This window comes from Agrilus planipennis, unplaced genomic scaffold (genome assembly GCF_000699045.2).
Source record: "Agrilus planipennis isolate EAB-ADULT unplaced genomic scaffold, Apla_2.0 scaffold3, whole genome shotgun sequence".
In the NCBI taxonomy this organism is placed as follows: domain Eukaryota; kingdom Metazoa; phylum Arthropoda; class Insecta; order Coleoptera; family Buprestidae; genus Agrilus; species Agrilus planipennis.
This window is the reverse complement of record NW_020442460.1, coordinates 1,326,204-1,349,431: the sequence shown is the minus strand read 5'-3', so window position 1 is coordinate 1,349,431 and position 23,228 is coordinate 1,326,204. Positions and strand designations below refer to the sequence as shown.

At 36.0% G+C, this 23,228-nt stretch overlaps 1 protein-coding gene across 1 annotated transcript in view; it reads left to right on the top strand.

Moving 5' to 3' along the window:
* Window positions 1–23,228, top strand: part of LOC108742425 (ankyrin repeat domain-containing protein 6) — a 57,747-nt gene that overhangs the window by 24,941 nt on the left and 9,578 nt on the right. Inside the window, exons 2-4 of the mRNA XM_018477635.2 lie at window positions 15,528–15,972; window positions 17,126–17,297; window positions 17,844–18,221. Coding sequence (XP_018333137.1) covers window positions 15,646–15,972; window positions 17,126–17,297; window positions 17,844–18,221 — 877 coding nt within the window. The 5' untranslated portion in view covers window positions 15,528–15,645. The remainder of the gene's footprint in view (window positions 1–15,527; window positions 15,973–17,125; window positions 17,298–17,843; window positions 18,222–23,228) is intronic.

Sequence of the window (23,228 nt, the reverse complement as noted above, 5' to 3'; positions counted from 1 at the left end):
TAAAGTACTTGGTGGTCTTTAATATCTGACTTACTTTAGTACCTATAAATCTGCACGTGCCCTCCCTTTTTTATTTGTGGTGTCTTAAATTACGGTATGTAATTATCTTTTATAGCAGTTTACACACCATGATATTATTTTGGCAGACAACCGGAGTTTAAAATGAAATATCTTTTCAGATTGTTGTCAGTCTACCATTAATCAATTACTTTACTTTCATGTTTGTTATATTTTAGAACTAATTATTTAGTGACTGATCTTAGCCCACGTTTAATTGGTTTTTTTTTATAAACTTCAACAGTTTAGGTTCATAGTCACTAATGCACCTGCTGTTATACACGAAGTTTGTAATTTTTTGCTAACTATTATAAGGCTTAACAGTTTTGCAGTTTTTATGCTATTCACTTTCTCTTGGCTATGGTTGAAATCAACAATTGTCTAGTTATTGCCGTACATCGCCATCTACTGATACCTGCGAGTAGCTGAAGTACTTCAAGAACTTGTGCCTACTACTCTTGAATGAACTCAAAAAAATGCAGGCATTTTTTAGATACTTCCTGCTTCTTTTGTAGCAGTCTCACTGTCGTTTCTAGTACATTGTTTTTCTTCTCCTAAATCTTTTCTAAGACCAGCGTATCTATTAGATAATTTCTGCTCGCCATGGATCATCTCCTTGCAATTTCTATCCCGTTTGAAGCTGACCTTCTTGCCAAGCCAACTTTTACGGACAAAGGAAGGTTGTCTTGCTTTTTATACCTACTTGGGCAACAATCCAAATGCTTCTATTGTTTTCCAAATCGTAAAATACAGTTTTAAAACAAATACTTTCCGAAGCAACTTTAAATTTGGTTCACAATCAATAAGCTTTTGGTAAACATATGTCGTGGCTTTTATTCCATTCATTACATTTTTTGCGGTATCCAATTGTATATAGAGGCATTATTGGAAGATCGTATGCGAATCAATCGTTAATAAACATACGAAACGTATTGTATCATTCATATACTGTCTCATCTTAGTAGTGATGTTGTTAATTCTAGCGTTTTAGAAGCGTATTAAGACGTTAGATTTCAATAAATAACTGATAATTATATTCAGACATTAAATACCCAGTGCTTCAGAATGTAATAATTAATTTTCAGGTTACTTAGATGACAGATACAAGCATAATTTAATCCAGTAGGTAGTAAAGTATTGCTTCATTAGTAATAAAAAATGAATTTACTTTATTCTTCATTTGTATTTGAAAGCGGTAAATGTGCCCAGAACGCAAAACGTTGAAATCGAAGTTAATTTTTGTATGTAAAGTTTTTGTAGGAATGTATCACTCAAGTCAGAATTTGTAAAACCAAAGTAAACAACTATCAATTTTCATACCGCCATTAACATACCTTTCGCCTTATTAAAATTCACTTTTTCAGCTTCCTTTTGAGCAACATATGTATGTATCAGAATAGCTAAAACTTTCACCAAAATTGATGTGAGTGAATATATTTGAAAGTCGATAATTAACACCTCGTTATGATACATTGGTTCTCATATTATAAGAACTCTCTGCCAAAAATTGTTTTTTAACATTGTTTGCTTCAATTTAGAGTTTTCATATTTGCTTACTAGGTAGGTACTAGCAGTAATTCGTTCGCTTCACTACTGCAGTAGGTACTGATAGAACTCCCTCAAATTTAATTCACCAGGCTGTACGTTTTCTATCAGTGAATCATCCCCTTTTGCCCTTTTATGATTCCTAGACAAAATTTTTCAGTCTCTCTCCAGTCTCTCAGAATTTTTCAGCGTCTCTGAGAGCGTCTCTCACAGTTTTTCACAGTCTCTTAGTTATTGCCTAGGTGTTTTTATGGATATCTCACAGTCTCTGTATGAGAAACTCGAACGATAAAATTGTTAATTCAGAGATTCGAGTCTCTCACAGAGAGACTGAATGAATAAAAGTGAAAAATTGAGAGACTTGAGTCTCTCGAAGAAAGACTGGGATCTCTGAAACATGTTGAACAGAAAATTTTAACCATGTCTATCGAGACCACTTATTGAGAGATTCGAGTCTCTCGTTCAGAGACGCTAAACAATTTTTTTGACCATCTCTCGACAGTCTCTCTCAGCGACACCAGAGAGACTCGATGAGAGACGGAGACTCGAGTCTCGCTTTCAGAGACTCTGAGAGACTGAACATTTTTATCTCGGGATTGGAATATCCAAAAGTTCTTTTAATGCATCCCTAGGGTGATACTAAAGGAATATTCCTCTCCTCTAGGTTGAGCAGTTTAGGTTGTGCTTTCTCTGATAGTACTTCTCACCCCTTTACAATTGGAAGTTCAAAATAACGTTTCTTATTACACCCCTAGAGGATTCAAGGAACATTTCCTCTCTATCTCTAGGTCCACCGGTTTAGATTGTGTGTCCGCCAATGAGTCAGTACTGTATTTTATATAAAGATAAAGCTCTCCCTTCAAAAATTCATTGATGGCAGTTTAAATAATCCTGTTGAAGTGAAGTCTGTAATCCAGTTAGGAAAATGTCATTGATAACGTAATTCTCAACGCGCCGCATTGCTCAATTTCTACTGCATGTAGAGTTTATGTTGACAGGAAATAGTCAGCTGCTTATCAGAACTTCTTGTGATCTGATGATAAGAGTTAACAAGTTCGAAATCGTGATCTACACCTGGTGACTTCTCGGATACGTTTACCTATGAATTTCATATTTGCTGCAGTTCTTCGTCTTGTGACTACGATATCTGATTCAAGGTCCGACAGAATTCATCACGGCTTTCAAAAGGGCGTTGATATCGTCGATAGCGTAATATGTATGATAACAGGATTGAAATATTGTTTACATACCAAACCACGTACGCACGTATGCGTTTTTGCAACTATACTACGTTGCTACAAATCAAAAATTCAGTCATTCGAAGCAAGCTTGCAGTGTGAGTATCTCTTGCTGTTTCACTTCCTTTCTGCATTAAAATTGCCAACATTGCAACTTTACGACTTCGAGGTCATTACTTCACAATCTTTTAATGGGTATATTATTATTTATAACAATCCGTGGTTTAAATGTCCATATCTATAGGCTGTATTGTCCTTACTCGTTCGTGCAGGCTTTAAAAACACCTTTTAGTACCAAATGAATTATTTAACGACCTCGCTGAATGCATTAATTAGCGGCATCTCGTACCTTTTTATGGACAATGTCGGAAGCATATCGTTAATGCATAATTAAAAACGACAAGTCTTCACGATCGATTCATTAACACTATTTTACAAGGTGGATACGTAGCATGCGATAGCGCAGATTTCACACATATCAACATGCAAACGTGCAATGTAGACATGGAATGCTATATTTGGATTATCTAATGGGATAGCGATTTAACAGAAGTACTTGCAACAATTTCATGGTTCACTGTGTTAAAACTTCTGCAATTTCGGGTTTTAAATATATCTTCAATGAAATAAATAGTAGCATTTGAGAATATTTTATTTGGTAGAAACTGAGCCTGTAATTACTTTGCAGAAATCTTCAAGAAAAATGCGTTAGTAGTGTCTATTTTATCAATTAAAATTCAAGACTCATCAAATATACTCTTCTCTGAAATTCCGGAAGTCAGTAGCAATTCCGATTCTTTACCATCAGCATGTCTTCAAGTAGGAAGTATGGTTTCATCAACGCTAATAACTCGTTATCTTTGCTGTGCGGACTTCGTGGAAGAGGAGAAGCTTTTTGAAGATTTCCCCTCTTCCACGAAAACATAAAAAAAAAGTGTTGGACGTTCAAATATGTTGACACTGCGAATTGCTGTGGTTCATTCCAATCTATGAAGGTTAATTTTCGTTCTTTACCTTCAATTTCATCCCCTTCATGGCTACTCTGACGATACAACTATCAGCTGTTGTCGGACATTTTTGATAGCTGTCATCATCAGCCATATCTTAGAGCTACACCATTTGCCTCAGATCCTCCGCTCCTTCTGTAGGTGATTTGTCTCCTGAAGCCCCTTTCAGCAAAGGAACGATAGGGAGCAGGAGTAGTGAAGGAGCAACTTATAATTACGAGTAACAGATACAGGAGCCTTAAGGGTAGGATCGCCCGCAGAAGCAGAGAAGCATTCAGGGCAAGAGGCAAATGGAGAAGCCCTAAAAGATAGTTGACGATGACACGGGATTTCAAGGTCGAACGAAGGTTGCCAACTACTCGCCTCATCACTTCGAGTATAACTACTCATGCCAACAACGTTTTTCACATGCTTTTATTTGTACGAGTCAATGCCAAAAACAACATTGTGCTGTTATCATCGAGTCAAGAGTAGTTTTTGAAATCCCCAATTGGCGTTCTTCTCTGTAGGTTCAAAAAATAGTCGATGGTTACGGTGTCCATTTTTTGACATTCCCTTGTGAATGGATTTTCTTCTGAAGAACAACTTTTCCTAATTAAAATCATGTGGTATTTTGCTTAGTTATTTCAATTAGATAATTTACGGTATTAAACAAACCAGGACGTGTCTATCTAATTATGGAATCCAGCCTTGTTCCGTTAAGTATCAGACATTGAGGATTTACTCAAATAGCTGCAGTTATTAACGGCGAACGTGTTACATAACATAACCTCTCTATAATTAAGAGACGCCGACAAGCGAAAAAATCTGGCAATTTTCTCTTAAAATTATATATTATCCGTCAATTATATTATTTATTGTAGATATCCGTTTATAACTGTTTTTGTTAATATGTATATCGCGTTAACTTTAGTGCTTTTTTATTTTGGTCACCTGCCTGAGATACTCTTTATTACGTTCGCACTTAATAACTAACGTCTTTCGTAGTTGAGTGCTTGGATTTAAATGCAGGTGTGAACAATTATTTAATGAACGGTACCGTGTATAGAAGAACGCGCCGCATGGTTATTTCAATGGTTCATTATTACTTCGCTCGCATGCCAAAATGGTTTTTTGTTAGGAGTACCTCCCGGCTAAGATCTGAGTCAAACGCTAACATTATCTCTCGAACATGGATATTTTTTAAGGCAGCTAGTACACGTAGAAACCGTGTATCGAGCCTAACAAGTTAAGGTCGTAAATTCTTTAATAACAGAAAGGAAAACCAGCTTCGATTATTATTTTATTAATAAACACAAAGATTTTATAAAAACAAGAGTACATTCAAATTCAAATAAAAATAGAATGAAAGAAACAGAAACTCAAAACCAAAATAAATAAAAACCAAAGGATAACGAAATTAAAATAGGTATACCCTTACGTTGTCCGAAGATGAAATGAAATTAGGGTGAAGAAATTATTCCCCACACTTCACAAATGGTAGATTTAGAAATGCGTCCACACCCTTGAACGCTAAGATGTCTACTACTGTTGGCGGGAGGTCTCGTGGTGTCGATCGATGATCTTCTTCCAACGCGCCCTCTCATCTGTAACCCCTTAACCGCACACCACATTACCGCGATAGCAGCACCATAGGGATCTGCCTAGCCGTATCATAATTGCAGAAAGCTTGAGAGGACTTACGATATGTTACTCTTATGTATAGTCTGACTACCGGCCGTTTTTTAGACGAAGAGTAAAGTTTTAAAGCAGGATTTCTTATTTTTTTTTGTAGTAGCAGATCACTTTCTGAATTTCAAAGTCCCATGAACTATTTTCGAATAGAACTGTAACTATAATACAGCTACGTTAATTTAAGTAGTTGTCTTTGACCACCCACAGTTTGTATGCAACCAAGTATTGACATTTGGACCTATCATCATCATCATCAGGTGGTCAGTCCTAAGACTGTATGGACACGCGCCTCCAATCTTCCTATTCTGCGCTAATCTTCGCATATCCCTCAAGCTTTAACAACCCACATCCTTAACTATTTGCGAACAGTAATCTAATCTAGGTCTACCTCTACTCCTCTTAACTCCTATTTCTGCCTCTAATATATCTCTCACTAGACCTTCATGCTTGAGAAGGTGTCCTATCAACCTATCTTGCCTATTTTTTATTGTCTTGCCATAAAGTCCTCTGTTCTTCTATTCTTTCTAATACCTCTTCATTTCTAACTTTTTCTATCCACGGTATCTTCATCATTCGCCTGTAACACTACGTTTCGAACGCTTCCAACCTTTTCTTTTCCGCCGCGTGCACTGTCCATGTTTCGCACCCGTAATGATCCGTGCTCCAAACATCACCTTTAACAACCTTTTTTGAATTTCTAAATTGACCGTTCGTGGGCATAGAAGTGACCCATTTGTTTTCCAACTGCTAAATTAAATATTTCTGCTAAACGAAGACATCCTGTATTCTCTAATTATTGTCAATAATAAAAGTAATATGCAGTTATTATGGTAGATACCATTAATTAGTGCTTTTTCAGGAGGTAAAATTGGAATTAGCGAAATTCTAACTCGTTGGACGGTATAATTCTTTTAAGAGTTGAAGTGTACCTAAATGGAAGGAAGATAATTACTGATGTAAAATACAGAGACAGTTACCACTAAATGGAGTTTGGGTTTTCAGAGAGAATGGGAATGTATGTAGATACGGTGGTCTAAGTTTATATTTGAGTTATAATTTGACTCATGTCAGTATATAATTATTAAGTTAGAATAATCCTGAAAAGCATACGCGGAAGCATGGAATTTGCATAGGTACTACAGACAATGTTTAAGGTAAACGTGAAAGTAAGAAGGTGAAATTTAATCATTACAGAAACAGAATAAAAAACAGCATTTAAAATACATCACTGTTGTATTTTGCTTTTTAATATTACAAAACGGAGAATGGTCATCATATTTAATGAAATTAATTCGACTTTTGGCTTGACATAAATTTTAAGAGCGGCGATTAATTCTTTTGTACTTACAATAAAAGCGTAATTAATGTAGGCTAGGAAACGTTAGAATAAATTATTATTATACGTACATACGTATTGCTTTTGTGGGTTCGTACTAATGCATTTGTCTTGAGGCAATTCTCCTACTTATCTTGCTAATTGAAGCACGAAGAACTTCCTAAACAATAGGATGACTGAATGAGATGATGAAATTGATCCTCTGGGATTAAGGATCGCCGAGTCACATCAGCATTAATATCTGTCGTTCATTGAAACAATCAGTCAAAATTGTCCGTTAGCTCTTTCGAAACAACAACGTGATAAAAAAAAAACAAGAATATATTTATATGTGTGTTCGCTGTGAACGTGTGACGGAGATTTTTTAGGCTTTTGTTTTATAGCACAAAAGCCGATTGAAACACATCTTTAAGAGCATGGTAATGACTTTTAAACTGTTATAATAGGAAATAATGTTCACATTTTATCTTAAAGATTATTATAATGTAACTGTTAGGTTGGTACGTATTGTGAAAAAATTAGTGTGAAATTTTTGAAAACGCTACAAACATAGAAGAATTGCAAGGGGAAAAAAGAACAGAAACAAATTGAAAACGTTTATAGGAAATATATAAAGTGGGTTTTGAATTTGGACATTATTAGTGGAGAAATAAAATGTGGAAAGATGTTGAGGAAACTAGAAAGACGGTGGCAAAAATAAAATTCAGGGGAGGGGAGTGTAAGAAAGAACTTAAGAAGGAAAAGGATCTTAAAAATTGGGACAAGAAATAGGTACAGGTCTGACGAAGTAAGCTGGCGAGAGGTCGCGCAGGTACTTGCCCATTTATGACCTATTTGGGTAAGTCACTTGGAACCGATACATAAATAAGCTTTCAGTAGGCGTAAATCATAGTATTAATACAGATAGGACAGTAGCGTACTAGAAAATAATGTAAAAACATGACTTATCAAAAAGAAAAAATTAACCTATTGCTTTTGTTTTATAGTTAGTTTTCACATTCACTCTCATCATGGGAATCTCTATCACTGTCACCAACATCAACAATTAGTTCTTCTGTTTGTCTGTCTATTACTTGCTCACTGATCCCTATTTTTAAATATTTAATCTACGCCCCTGATAGGAATACTGAAGAATGAGGGCTGCAATCTTTATACCTAAAACTGCCTACTTTTGCCACCGCGCATCCACGCCATTTTAAAATTTCCGCCAGCTTGCAGCGTCAGGCCTGTACGATGAAGAAAGGGATGAATCCTTAAGGGATCTAGTGCTGAAGCAATAACAATTCAATAAATGGGTTAGAATGTGGCAGAAATGGTTAAAGTGAGATGAAGGGAGATGTCAAGGGGGATGATTTGAGAAACATTTGAAAGTCTTTTTAAGTTCATTTGCTTGTTCTATATGTAAAGGTAGTACAGTAATTTCAGTTTGAATATTTAATAGTTGTTCATATCGGGTTCAGTAATACTGTAATAGGTGACAAAATATCAGACGGAGCTGGAAAATTTAGGGGAAGGGAATATAAGGAAGGAAGTATGAAGGAAAATGATCTTAAAAATTCGGGCAAGAAATAGGTACGATAAAGAAAGGGGTGAATCTTTAAGGGGCCTAGTACTTAATCAGGAACAGTTAAATAAATGGTTTAAAATGGGAACGTAAGTGGCAGAAATGGTGAGAGTGAGATGTAGGGAGATGAATGTATTTTTTTAGTTCATTTGTTTGATCTGCATGTTAAGGTAGTATGCTAATTTCAGTTTGAATATTTGACAGTTGTTCGTATCCGGTCCAGCAGTACTGCAACAGGTGTGACATTTTCTGCAAGTTTCTCGTCTTTAATTGCCTGTATAATAACACTTCAGGAATGCCACACAACACCAGCTTAAGAGTGTAACATACCTACTTTTACTTTGTCTTTAGGTCATTAATAATGCGATTTTCGTTGAAAGTATGCATATTTTAAATCAGGTTTCCCGAAGATTAAGTCCGATTTGTATAGCAGATGGCTTAATTTCGATAAATATTTAATAATTACTTCGAAAGCTATAAATCAAACGTTGTTCCTCATACATACATACACACAACTGCTTACCTATTCTGACATTAGTAGCATAGTAAAATTACTCATCAATAACAAATGTTCTTTAGTAAAATTGCTGTTGACGTATTGTTTGTAAACATACTATAATAGTAGTAGTATATAGTAAGCAATTATATACATACAATAATGATCAAAATTCTTACTAATTCTTTTTTACTTTACATACATGTGAATTAATTAATAGGTACTAGATAGTTCTGCAGGCTATATCTTTATTTATTTATTTCTTTGGACATCTAGACCTATCAGAGTGAAAATCCAGTATTAATCTTACCTACTCTAATAATGGCTATAGAGAAATATGTAACCTAGCGTAACCAAACAAAGTGACTTAGCTCCATCTAGCTTTAATTACACTACTCTACAGTTTGGGGTCAATTTACATCAACCTCCTGCGTTTAATTAATTAGTAACTAACAATTGTTTATCATTGCTTTTGTCTTTTCTTTTGACGTGACAACGTCTTATAATTCGATGGAGCCGGCTGCACGCACGAAAAAACATGACTCATGCGGCGTTACCTCGCTCTGAGGCGTTCCATTTAAGGCTTGAAGTGCAAGTGAGAGCGCGGAACGAGCAACAAAGAGGCACAATCGGTCTCCGCGTTCGGCAGCGTTCGACATCTGTCTCTCTCCTACTTGAGTGAGCGATGCGTCCGCGTGGACAGCTGCTATACAATAATACATTTCCGTTTACCTCCTTCTCTATATCCATACAAAATATCTATCAAACAAATAAAATTAAAATTTTCTTTTGAAAAATGAAACCATTCCATCAGTATTTTCTTACAGACAACCGATTTTTTTGACGTTATATTTTATGAAAACTAAGTAATAAGAATACTATTATGTATTCGAATGAACGATTTTTGCTAGCTGTTGAAGATTCGTCCCTGTCTGCTACGTTAAAAATTCAAATTCTCTTGACTCATATGTCATGTATAGATCACCAGATAAGAAAATAATACCAAAACATCTAGTATTCCAACTTCTGGCAAGAGTAACTGGGCTGTAAACTTTCGCCGAACGAATTTTGTACAGAATGCATAGAATAACATAAACCTAGGTACCTTAAAAATTCATGGTTCGCCCAGGAAGCGCTCATAGTTACGGTCGTATTTGTTTAATTTTTAAATGTCGATCTCGTTTTGAGAACATGTCATGCACCACCCTGCTTCACTTGTTCTCTGTGATTATTGTTTTAGTTACCAGAACTTTTAGACACTTTTTTAAATAAATATGGGAAACTCAATCTGTTGTAATAAAAATGTAAACCGCCTTTAATCTGTCGTTGCTGAAAAGAGCTTTTGATAGGATAGTTTGGAAATGCATGATTAGTAAAAGGAGAGCCGTGCGTAAAACGTCAATCTGTTTGAAAACAGGCCAAGAAGCTGTTCAATTCAAATAAGCATTTGTTCTCTTGGTGATTGATTGGCTTAAACGTTGCCTTTACTAAGTTTCACGCCAATTGATAAAATCTATGTAGAGGCTACATTTAGTTTTTGCGTTTATTTGATTCTTAATATAGAACTGCAAATGTTACTGAAATATTCTAACTGTTTTAAGTTAACCTTTAATCTATTTCCAAGCAATTAAGGCACACTGGTCATCAATTAAAAGAACTAAACTACCACGTTTATATCATGATTTCGAACTTATGTTTAGTGGTTCCTATCAGCAGAAACATCGTGGAAGTTACTTCATGTAAGTAAGATGACCAATATCAAGTAAGTGGCACTATGGCGCCCTCTGTAGGTATTTATGTTTAATGTTTATGTAATTTGTAAGGCCTTGTCAAAACGCTGATGCAGGGGGTGATATATGTTTACTTGATATTAACCATTTTCTATCACAGAGCAACTTGGTGATGATCATCATGGTGATTATCTTATCAGTACGACGCTTTCATGAGAATTAATAAGTTTAAAGATGCGATTCACATCTGGTAGTTTCAATAAAGTATTGTTGTTTGAAATACTACATTAATATTTCTTTCAATCGAAAAATATCATCAAATTACGAGTAGAGGTTATTGAGAACGTTAAACATTGTAAAATTTCTATTTGTAATAAACGATAAAGAAGCTATAAAATCAGGTCCGTCAAATATATAAGGATAAATATCAGAAAAGTGTTGACCGGAGCAACATTGAAACGTTAAACGTAAAATTTATGGCGTACAATATTGAAAAGCCGAACTAGAGGAAATTATCGACTTTAATTTATTCTATAGCATCTTTTTTTTGCTGATAATGTAAAAATCAGCTCTTGTTCCTAAATGTCTGTAGAACATAAATAAACCTTCAATGGCATAATACATTATAACAAACGGGCGCCGCAGCGAATTACAAATGCACATAAATAAACATCGAACACTCAATTAACTTGTCCGTTTGCTGGTTTCGAAAACATTACGTTTTAAAAGTCGTATTTTGTAATAGTTATGAAACAAGTTGCTTACATGTTTGCGCTTGTTTCCACTTTACGCGTTATTTTTACACACACGTGCATATGCGAAAGTTTTTAATACGCAAATTAACTCTACATTTACTTCCTTTAAACACGTGTACATAGAATACACAATCTATTCCATTGGGGTTTGTTCTCGAAATTTTCGATGTTTTTGTGATATTTTCTTTGCGCCTTTTCTTACTATATAAATGGTGGATTTGTTAGTTCTTTTGCTAAAATATGAAGAGGGTATTAAGATGCTTTCTTTTGATATGTTCATGAATCCTTAGATTAAAGAATCTCCCCTTTTGTCCACATTCTAAAAGACGCACCCTGGATTTTGAACCTTTGTCAAGTTTCACAAGATCGTCAGCTCGAAGACTAATTGGTCACACACCTCCACTCGTTATTCTTAGTAAATATTCACACTTCTCGAAAACTAGAACATTCAACATTTCTATTACAGTCGAACCTGGATAAGTGAGAGTTCAAAGGACCGCGAACTCTTTCTCTCTTACTGAGGTTTCTCACTAACCCGAGTTTCTGGCTTATAGAGTTACAGGAGGAATTTGTCTCACTTATAGAGGTCTATAAAAATACGGTTCAACACATTGAGTTTTCATTCAGACATTATGAGGAAGTACAGGACCTTTCTTCGCAACTGCTTTTATGAACTGACTGTAATAAGATTGATAAACAAGTCGGTACGCACATTTGACTATAATAAAATAATAAAGACTTACTCGGTCATTCGCAGATTTGGTCATTCGAATGAAATAAGAGTCTCTTGAAATTTAAGAACGAGTCATAAAATAGCAAAAGTAAACTATCGCTTATAGAGGTATAGACAAGTAGCAATCTCACTTAAAGAGGTTCAGGCATGGAAAATGACTCTCACCTATACAGGTTTTATGTTTCTCACTTATAGAAGCTTTAGAAGGGCAAAATGACGGGACCTGGCAAATACTCTCATTAATAGAGTTACCCAGTTCTCACTTATCCAGGTTCGACTGTATTTTGACGGATAATCCTAGCACACGCTTTCTTAAATATTAACCAATTGTCTAATATGTCTCTAGTCAAGTGGCCCTTCATTTATCAGCATGTGTCCTTTTATTCAATCTCGTAGAGCCTTCTGTTCCCTGTCTTTTCCGGCGATCGGTGCATCAATCTATAAATTGTGTAGCGCATCAACGTTACACCACAAAATCCTACAGATAAATACATTGTATATCTATAGAAAGGACATTGTTAATATAGTTAGGACATTCAAAATTGGCATAGTCTGCAATGAAACTGTCGCATTTACTTTCTTCTTTCAACTTATTATCTAGACTACAGCGGTTGCTGATAGAACGCCTACTTCTACTAACGACAGACGTTAGACGGAGTATTGTGGATATAGAAAAGAGATGTCACCACTTGATGTGTAACAGAAACAGATGCAGACAAACAGTATTGTTGTCAGCATTGGACTTTAAAGAAAGTTCAACATCCTCTGGTATTTAGGAAAGCAAGACGCTCGATGTAATTCCATCCAGGCAGTTATAAAGCCGGCCCTGATCTTTTGCCTGCCTGAGCGACCTCTAACCGCTGCACCGTTTACTATAATTCGCTTATCTCTTTTCACTTTGTCTGTGCTCCTCATAGAGCATTCCCTTACTTAACAATGGGGTTGTTGAGAACGCAACAAATGATTACAGTCCCAAGTGGAAACAAGAAAGAAGACCATTCTTAGAGATAATTTAATTCGAATTTGCCAATTTTGATCGACCCAACTATATCCATTCCGTTGTTTTCTTTATATTCCGCGCTATTCGTTTTTGTTAATTTGCATAAAATTCTTGTTTGTTATTAATAACTAACAATTGTTTTCTTGTCCACTGTGTCTGACGCAGGTAGCAATGCCGATAGAGCTTAGCATTAATTAATTAGAGTATGCTTAACAGGTGATAATACAATCGAAACATATTATTAGGTTTTCAGGGGAAGAAGTTGTAAGGGTAGCTTCAGTTGAAAATAACTATTGCTTTTGAATGGAAGGACGCATATTATTATAGGGCAGCCTTATAATTTCTCGCAGTTATAATGAGGAGATGTGAGAAGACATAAGAAAATGCGAATAACTAATTAAAGGCAGCCGTGGGATCTACTTTAATTAATTCTTAGTAGACTCTAAAGACAAACGATATGACAAAGCAATCGTCATTTCATTGTATTCCATTCGTAGCATTGTTATTTTAACAAACAACGTAAGGAAGGGTATTTGTATGTGTTCAATGGCAGTTCATGTAAAACCAAAGGGTTCTACAGACATGTATGTATAGATATCTGTAGATACACAATTACAAATAAATATTCATTGAGGACATATTTTCAATCAATTAAAGTGTTTGAGTTTGAGAAAACCTTGTCTTTATTACGAATTTATTATATCGGTGTCTTTTTTTACAAAAAAAATAAACCTTCCCCTGTTTTGATTCTAGACAATTTTGTTTTATATTTGATTGTTAATGATAACAGCTTTCAATTTGTATCTAATTATAATAACAATTAATTGCCTTCTTGTTAAGTAAGTACGATATCTAATAAGTAAAGTTTTTGAAATATTATGATTTCGTTTGAATGCATATAACGTACAAATTCGTACCTGCTTATCAAATTGATATGCACGGGCCCAGAGCGTTACAGCAGGATTTCCGGTAATTCCTCTCTCCCCTATGAATAAATTACTACTTTCCACACCTATCTATTGAGCACATTATTCTATTTGTTTTTTCGCGGAATAAAAGGGGAATATTATTTTGTATTATTATTGACTATACAGAGAGGAAGCACTTCTTTGTTTTTTAACGTCGACGTTTAATAAATTACAAAATTTTTTGTGAAAATTCATTCAATATATGATAAAAAACTGTATTCAATTTCATTAAATAAAAAAATACAGAGTGCCTTTGTGAATCTGAGAGGACGATATTTTATCGTTCTCTTTTCTCATAGAACATTTAAAGGAAAAGGAGAAGAACAATATACTTCATGATTTCAAAGAAGGCGCTTTTCCATATCTTATACCAACGACTACATTCCATCTATAGCCTTGGCCGAATATTGACATTTAAACACGTCCAACACATTTTTGAGACGTTTTAATAGTCAGTTGGATCCATAGACACGGTTAGATCCAAATAGGTGGATACTGATAGGAGATGGAAGCACAAATTATATTATCGCTACCTACCTATACCTACGCAGAACGTAGAAAATTATTACGTACTTTGTAATACAGGTACCTAATAGATGAATAATTGCTACCTATGTATAAATTCTAAAAGTAATTCTATTCTCTCGACAGTCAATGTTGCTTTGAATCTCTGAATTTCCAATGTATGACTCAATATAGAAAGAAACTGTATTATTTTTTTTTTCTTCAAAAAATTAGGATTTTTTTACTAGAGCTTTAAGTTGCAACAAAAATATATATAGGCATGTTAACAAATCGAAAAGAACATCATATATAGCTCTAACTAAGGAATACGCTTTGGTAGAGGTAGATATTAATTTAGATGGTATGTGACGAAAAAGTTAATGCCAAATAAAACAAAGTCTACTGTTGACATAGCAGCGTTTCTGTTTGAGCAATCCACTGACTGCTATATTTAACAATTAATGAACCCATTTCCAAGAATACTCGCCTTTTATGTAATCGTTTTGCAATCCATACATAGTTGAACGTGACCCACGATTCCGATGGCATCACTTCTTACGTTAATACTTAATTACGAAAGAAAGCATTCAACAGGGTTATCCAAATAAATTAATTGACAATGAAATTACACGGTAGAATACGAGTAACGGAAACATATATCCATCCCCGCAATGGACTGAATGTTTTTCCCGTGTCCTTTCATCATGAAGTGGAAATAAGTTTAGGAGCTTTTGGCTAATCTTTTACTAATATAAATTGATCTGGTGCAGTTGAACGTCTGTTGGTTTTATTTTTGTTAGCTTTTAGTGCCATTTAAATCCCTTAATGCATTAGCATTTGTAATCCCTTTTGACTAACTATACAAACAAGTGAGTCGAAATTACTTTGGTTTTAATACGGTCATCTTTTATTTGTTCCAGGTTTGAATATTTCATCCAGTGTTCTTGGATCATTTTACAATTGTATCAAAATAAACGGATAGACTGACCCTGAGGGAGTCATCCCCTCGATGGGTACGCTGGAAGTGGGTAGAGGCGCATGAGCGGTCCCGGCGCCAGTGGCGGCGCGGCTCTGCGTGCGGCGGCGGCAGCCGGGGACGCGTTACAGGTAGGACGGCTGCTGGGGTCAGCCAGGTGCGTTCGTTTCTCCCACGACGAGCAGGGTCGGTCGGCGCTACATTTGGCAGCTAGCGCGGGACACACCGCCGTCGTAAGATTGCTCCTGAACGTCGCTGCTCCCAAGGAGGTCGACTCCCCGGACGGCGCCGGCTGTACGCCGCTGCAAAGAGCCGCCGCCGATGGACATGAAGAGGTTGTCAGACTTCTGTTGTCTAGGGGCGCAGACATTGACAAACAAGATGCAATTGTAAGTGCTCTTGTACACTTTGAGCTCATGAACTTACCTATAAATAAATAAATAAGATGGGCAAAGTTAACTACTAATGTTGTTCAGAAAAGTTTGACACGTGCTCTTTATGGATTATTATCAGTTTCTCCAGCTTTGTACTTCAGAACTTTGATCTTGGGCTGCAAAATTTCTTCCCAGATTATAGGGCGAGGCACATAGTCAACAGCATGGTTAAGTTTTAGTGATTTAGACCCGCATCTCGCGGTTAGGAAGGTCCATGAGATTCTAAACTAGCTTTACCTTCGAATGATATCAAAAAATTTGCCGCTCTTCAAACTATAAATGTAATACAATTGGATATCGGCACGAAATCTTCAGCTTATAGGCGCATACATCCTTAAACAAATATCCACTTATTTTGTTACTTCATTGTGCCAAAGATACTAGTTCTTCATTTTTTGTTGTCTTTAAAAAACTGGGCAAATAAGCCTATTTTAACATCAAAGTTGAAATTTTGTATTTTAAAAAGCCAATAAAAATAATGAAGCTAGCGGGATACTATAACTATTCTATTGGATGTTCATCCTCAGACCCTTTCCATGACCGCTAATGATTTCTTAAAAGTTATTCTGCAGTAGAAAGATTAAAACGTTGCGCCCTGCAGAGGAAAATGGAATTGTTGTTAAAAACGACGGAGCCTATTTGACCGGAGAACCAGGATAAGGTACGATCTTCAGGTGAAAAATTACCTTACTTGGTGCCAAATTTAACTTAGCTGTGCCCCTTGTGAAAACAAGAAGTCTTCTTCAGGACGCGACGTTTCGACGTTTCTACTGAAGAATGACCTCTAAGAAGTTATTATCACAGCATCCCGCTAGCTACACTACTAACGTTAATTTATAACATACATTCTACATTCTCGGCAGACGAAGATGCTGTCCTTTATTTGTAAATGGCAGAAAGAGATTCTAATGTGATCATAAATTGAAAAAGTTTATGACTTCATTATAGCTGAACGATCACCCCAGATCGAGTTTCTTAGAAAATGTTAATCGAGGCGCCTAATAGGCACCTCACTGTTTACTACCCGAGAGGCTTTTTTTAATTGTACGATTTGTTTACCTGCAATGGATACTCGGTTATACATACTACATTTTTCCGTTTCATTTAGCATGGAAACTGCCCACTGCACGAGGCGGCGTGGAAAGGCTACAGCAAAACGGTAGCACTGTTGGCCTCTGCAGGAGCAGATTTGTCCAGGACTAATGCCGGAGGATTTACGGCTTTACATCTTTGTTGCCAAAATGGACACAATCAATCCTGCAGAGAATTACTTCTTGCAAGTATGTAACTACAGATATAAATTATATCAGAAGAGTCTGGGTGTGGAATCTGAACTACAATATTTTGACTTGAAACCTTTGCTTACCTTGAAAATTATTAACTGTAAATTCTACTTCAAAATTTTGGGATGTGGTTTTCGACCAAAAGCCTTAGACGACATCTTATGTTTCTTGTAAATAAGTAACTCTCTAATCCAAACTTTTTAAATTGGTCTTTCGTGGGCATATTGAAATTGCCTTTTTCAGAAATGCAATTGAAAATGAGAACCTACTGTTCTTTTAAATTTCAAAATGTCGAGTGGTCGATGCCCAAAACTTTTGTAGAACTTGGAGCTTTCATTTTCAAAGGCGTTGGTTCAAAACGAGATATTATTTTTCTTGCAAATCGGTAACTCCTAACCTCAAATTCAATTTTTAACCCTTGATATTTGGCCAAACATTTTGAACGGTTTTGAACTTTCGTGTTCAATTCCATTGTTCAAAATGAAACCTTATTCGTTATATTTCAGTAGTTCCAGGTTTCTTAATGTCAAATACTTGTTATAGATTGCAACCCCGATCTACAAAACAATTACGGCGATACGGCTTTACACACGGCGGCCAGATACGGACATGCGGGTGTAACAAGGATATTAATATCAGCCAAGTGTCGTGTATCCGAGCAAAATAAAAATGGTGATACAGCCCTTCATATTGCGGCAGCCATGGGGAGGCGGAAGCTTACCCGGATATTGCTCGAAGCCAACTGCGACAAAAACATCAGGAATAAACAAAACGAAACTGCAAGAGATATCGCGCTCAGAAAGGATCTCAATGAAATTTTGAATATTCTGGACGAATATGTTCCCAAAAGTAAGGATAAGAAAAAGGACAAGGGGAAGAAGAAGTCTAAAACGAAAGTGACATTTGACGGGAAGAAAACAGGTACGAAAAATTTATGTCACAGAATTTTGTCGGTTATGATTAGGGTTGCCACCTTTTCAGGCTTTACATAAAGTACTTCTCGACTGAAAGGTTAAAAAAAATAGGTTGTCTGTAAAGTCCGTTTACTGACGATAGTCGAACGCAACAACGTCATAAGAAAATACTGATAGAATGGTTTCATTTTTCAAAAAAAAATTTTATTTTTTTTGTTTGATAGATATTTTGTATGGATATAGAGAAGGAGGTAAATGGAAATGTATTATTGTATAGCAGCTGTCCACGCGGACGCATCGCTCACTCAAGTAGGAGAGAGACAGATGTCGAACGCTGCCGAACGCGGAGGCCGATTGTGCCTCTTTGTTGCTCGTTCCGCGCTCTCGCTTGCACTTCAAGCCTTAAATGGAACGCCTCAGAGCGAGGTAACGCCGCATGAGTCATGTTTTTTCGTGCGTGCAGCCGGCTCTATCGAATTATAAGACATTGTCACGTCAAAAAGTACTCGGCATAAAAATAAAGTATTTAATTTTTTGTTTTTAAAAACATATTTTTTGTTACACCTAGCAGCTAGTAACAAATTGCTGTCGCTCTTAAATACATTAATAGCCTCTAAACATGGCAAACAAAGATTCAAGTAAACTAAAAGTTCATTTTTAATTAGTTTTAATGAAGCTTTATTCCTGTCGTCCCGCCACTTTGCGTTCATAACAGAGAATACTCTTTCTGTAAATGCTGAAGTGGCCGGAACGGACAGCAAAAGTGACTCTACTTTGAACAGATTTAGGAAATCAGGTTGTTCCGTAAATATGGCTTGCCATTCTTCTGTGTAATATTATTGATATAAAAGTACTCTGAATTTCGAATAATCGCTTACAAAATTACTATGTTTACTTAAGGCCTTAAATAAAGTATTTTTGCGTACTTTATGTGTCTTGTAAAGTAAAACGTACGCACAGTCGAAATAGAGTACAATACTTTATTAAAAAGTACGGGTGACAACCCTAGTTATGATTGATGACAATTTGTCCTGATTGAAATTCACGTTGAATGTCTAAACGGTTTCGGTTAGCAATGACATTGAAACGCTCCAACTGCTTATAAGTTTATTTTATTTTATGGAAAGAAAGAAATCAAAACGCTGAGGATAGTAACGGACATAAATTTTATGCCGTGTGTACATCCTCGATTGTTATTTTTGGAAGAACGGACATAGGACCTGTTTGCGTGCGGCTTTTTCTAAATCCAATTAACTATTCTAATGATCCGAGTGTTTAAAATAGAACGGACGCGTGTGAGGATTTGTAAACTTTGTCATATACATTCTATTTTAATTTTGTTCTTTATTTTAAGATTTCATTTCTAGGTCACTATCAAACTATCAAACGTAAGCTTCGATTGAAAAATTTCTTACAGTTCTTGAGGACATCGCAATTTTATTAAAAATTCAAAACAAAACAGACTCCAGCTTTCACATTACAACTCTGTCGTTGTGATTTAATGTTATTAATGTAATACAATAAATAAAAGACAAAAGGGCTTGGAAATACTTTTGTTTATTGACAACCACTACAAATGCTTCTTTATACAATAACTTCTTCAAGAAAATCATAAATAATGTTTGTTCAGAGTCAATACCGTTCTTCTTAATGCAGTTCATAAAGTTTCTGTATGCAGTTTTTAGGAGGTTTTGCAAATTTACAAGGTGGCGTTGTGTTTATTTGACAGTAGACCCTTCGAGGATGACTAGATGCATTAATTAAATATTTAAATTAGTTTATAGGAGTAACGGTTCAGCGAGAATCCGTTACGATCCCTAATACAGTTTCATTTTTATTATGGGGTGTTTGTTGTTCTTTTTTTATGTAACCGATTTTTCACAAGTTATAAACATCCCTCTCTTGCAATATTTTGAGTTTGAAAGCCCCGCCTTGTAAGTATCCACGAAGATGTTTTAAAGGGTTAATCACCAATGGTGACATTCGCCACACCCTTGGCGTTTGGCGTTTTCCTCCTAGTTTCAAGTTTTAGATATAAGAAGTGACTAAGGAATTCAAAAGAGCGGCATGGCCTAGAGGTTTAGACCATTGCTTGGCATTCGGGAGGACGCCGGTTCGATTCCGGGTCCGTCTGCCTTGATCCAAGTTTTTCTGTGGTTTCCTTGGATCACTTAGGTAAATGCTGGAGTAGTAATATTTCACAGATAATCTCTTTCACTCTCTTCTGTCTTCATTTCGTCCGTCTTATCTCTCTCACCCGAACCACCACCCATCCATTCCCACGATTCCTGAAAGGAGGCTGCATAGGGCCTTCCGCTCTACCTTCCGGAGTAATCCGGAGGGATTGCCCGCCTCCCTCCCAAAAGTAATTTTTTTCAAAAGAAACACTTGAACTAGGACTTGCACTTGTATAGTTAATCATAATTATTAATCATTCCTTTGGAGATACTCTGTAAATATTTGTAAATATATATCTAATAAGTCGACTTCGCTTCAATTATTCTACCTTCCACCCCAGAATTAAACAACACGCCTTATCAATTTAACGCGTGTGCAGATATTCCCTTTGCAAAAGTAACTTCTCGAATATCTTCCTGTGAAAAACAAATTTTATAAACCCTCTTGCGTTCAAGGATTCTTTGCTTAAAAGATCATCTCGTTTGTCCAATATTCACTTTGTTTCAATCTCTGCATTGTAACAGACAGCCTCCAGATTTGAATCCTACGTCACACAAGTTAAGTCTTTATTGTTGGTTAATACAGTAGTTTGTTATTATTCTATTTCCTGGCACTCGCAGAAGAACAATTTCAGAACACGGTGTATACGCTTCGATTGCCGAGACTTTGGAAAAAAAACTGTAATTACCGAAGTGTTTGCAAGTTGCAATAAACTATTCTTCGCAACGTAGTTTATTTTCCGAAGTCTTGCAGCTACCTGGACTTCCTTGATTACAGATGTGCCCACTTATATCATCGTCCAGTTTATAACGGTCATTAACTTTTTCAAATAAAGTTCGCATCGAGGCGTTTTACGAAAAACTACCAAGTGCATACGTATCTTTTCCTCTTGTTCACTTTGCTTGTTTAGCAATTTCTTAAAACAAAAATGTATATAAATTAATAATAGAAAACAAAGCAAAAGATTTATATAGGTGTGTAGAGCGTTAAATTAATTCACTTGTTATTATTTTTGGCTGAATATGCTTTTAAATGAAGCATATTCTTAAATTTTAACGAGGCAGTTTAAATAATTTTGCAAATGGTACTGTACACTTTTGTCTAGCTTTCGCTCGATGATCGGTGAAGAAATGAGCTACGCAGACAAAAATTGAATTTGGAATTATGCTACGGCACATCCTAATAAAGGGAAGGGGCATATCTCCAACTTCTTGAAACGAACAATAGATAGTACACAACAGTGACGGTAGGCAGAAGAGGTACAAAAAAAACGGGTTCAACATTAGAATTTGGTAGAGAGTTCCAGGGAATGTGCCGAATAAAATGAATATACGAACAGGGTGCAGTAGACTGGTAGATCCGCCACAATCTCTTCCCTATTTGGGGACCAGTGGGTTACGCTCAGTCTGTATATTTGTCATTGACGTCATCACTGTCATGGCAACCCGCTTGCGCTAACAGGCGTGCTAAGGGCACACACCTAGCTCTTCAGTTGCGCATATTAAGGCCGTTTTAAGGCCTTATTTACCTACTAAAACATAAGTAATTGCTATAAAAAAAATTATTCTTTTTGTGATAGAAATAGATTTCGATACTATTCAGAAGATAGGTGAAGAGGCCCTTCACCTACTTCTCCTGAATAACCCTCACTCTACTATAAGGGCATTCATATATGTTCTCGTCAGGGTGAACTTCAAAAAATGAACTCGTTGAAATATTTGTGTTGTGAATTTTTTTTTTTTTTTGATCAGACAGGACAGAATCTAAACACAACGAGCTCGATTTTCTTGGCAAGAATAGTACCTGTCGACATATTAATATATGAACACGGCCAAAAACCCGAAATCGCGTACTATTAAAAATTAAAACATTCAACTAAGGCGTCGATGTTTTTACACATGTGCTGTGGTAGTACCTATCATGTATTTCTACTATATTATAGTCGTTTATCCGAACACGTTTTCAACTCATTATTGATGCCAGCAGCTATTGTTTGTTTTCAACTGCATGCCATTCTTTACATTGTTACCGTACTGCACGAAGTTTCAATGTACACAAAATATTAATAAGCATTTTAGCTTGAAATTGCGTCAGCTAAAAGACTACAGTTGGATGAAATGTAAAGGCAACATCAGTAAACGGACTACACAAATTAAATTGATTTCACAAAAAAATTACATTCAATAGGTATATACATAGAATATAGAACATATAGAAGAAGTGGCTGATTTTAGATACCTAGGAAGTCAGATAAGTCAGGATGGAAGGAGTAGTAGGGATATAAAGCAGAGGATAGCGCAGGGTGGTGTCGCCTTTAATAAAAAGAAGTAACTTCTATTCTCGCGAACGGTTAATTTAGAAATTCGAAAAAAGGTTGTTAAAGGTGTATGTTTGGAGCACAGCGTTGTACGGGTGCGAAACATGGACAGTGGGCGCGGCGGAAGAGAAAGAAGAAGCGTTCGAAATGTGGTGTTATAGGCGGATGAAGAGGATATCGTGGGTAGAAAAGGTTAGAAATGAAGAGGTATTGGAAGGAATAGGAGAACATAGGACTATATGGAAGTCAATAAAAAATAGGCGAGATAGGTTGGTGGGACACCTTCTCAGGTATGAAGGTCTAGTCAGAGACATATTAGAAGCAGACACAGGAGTTAGGAGGGATAGAGGTAGACCTAGATTAGATTACTGTTCGCAAATAGTTAAGGATGTGGGCTGTTCTAGTTTTAGGGAAATGCGAAGATTAGCTCAAGATAGGAAAAAGTGGAGGTACGTGTCCAACCAGTCTTAGGACTGACGATCTTATGATAATGATGAGATATATACATATATAATGTTC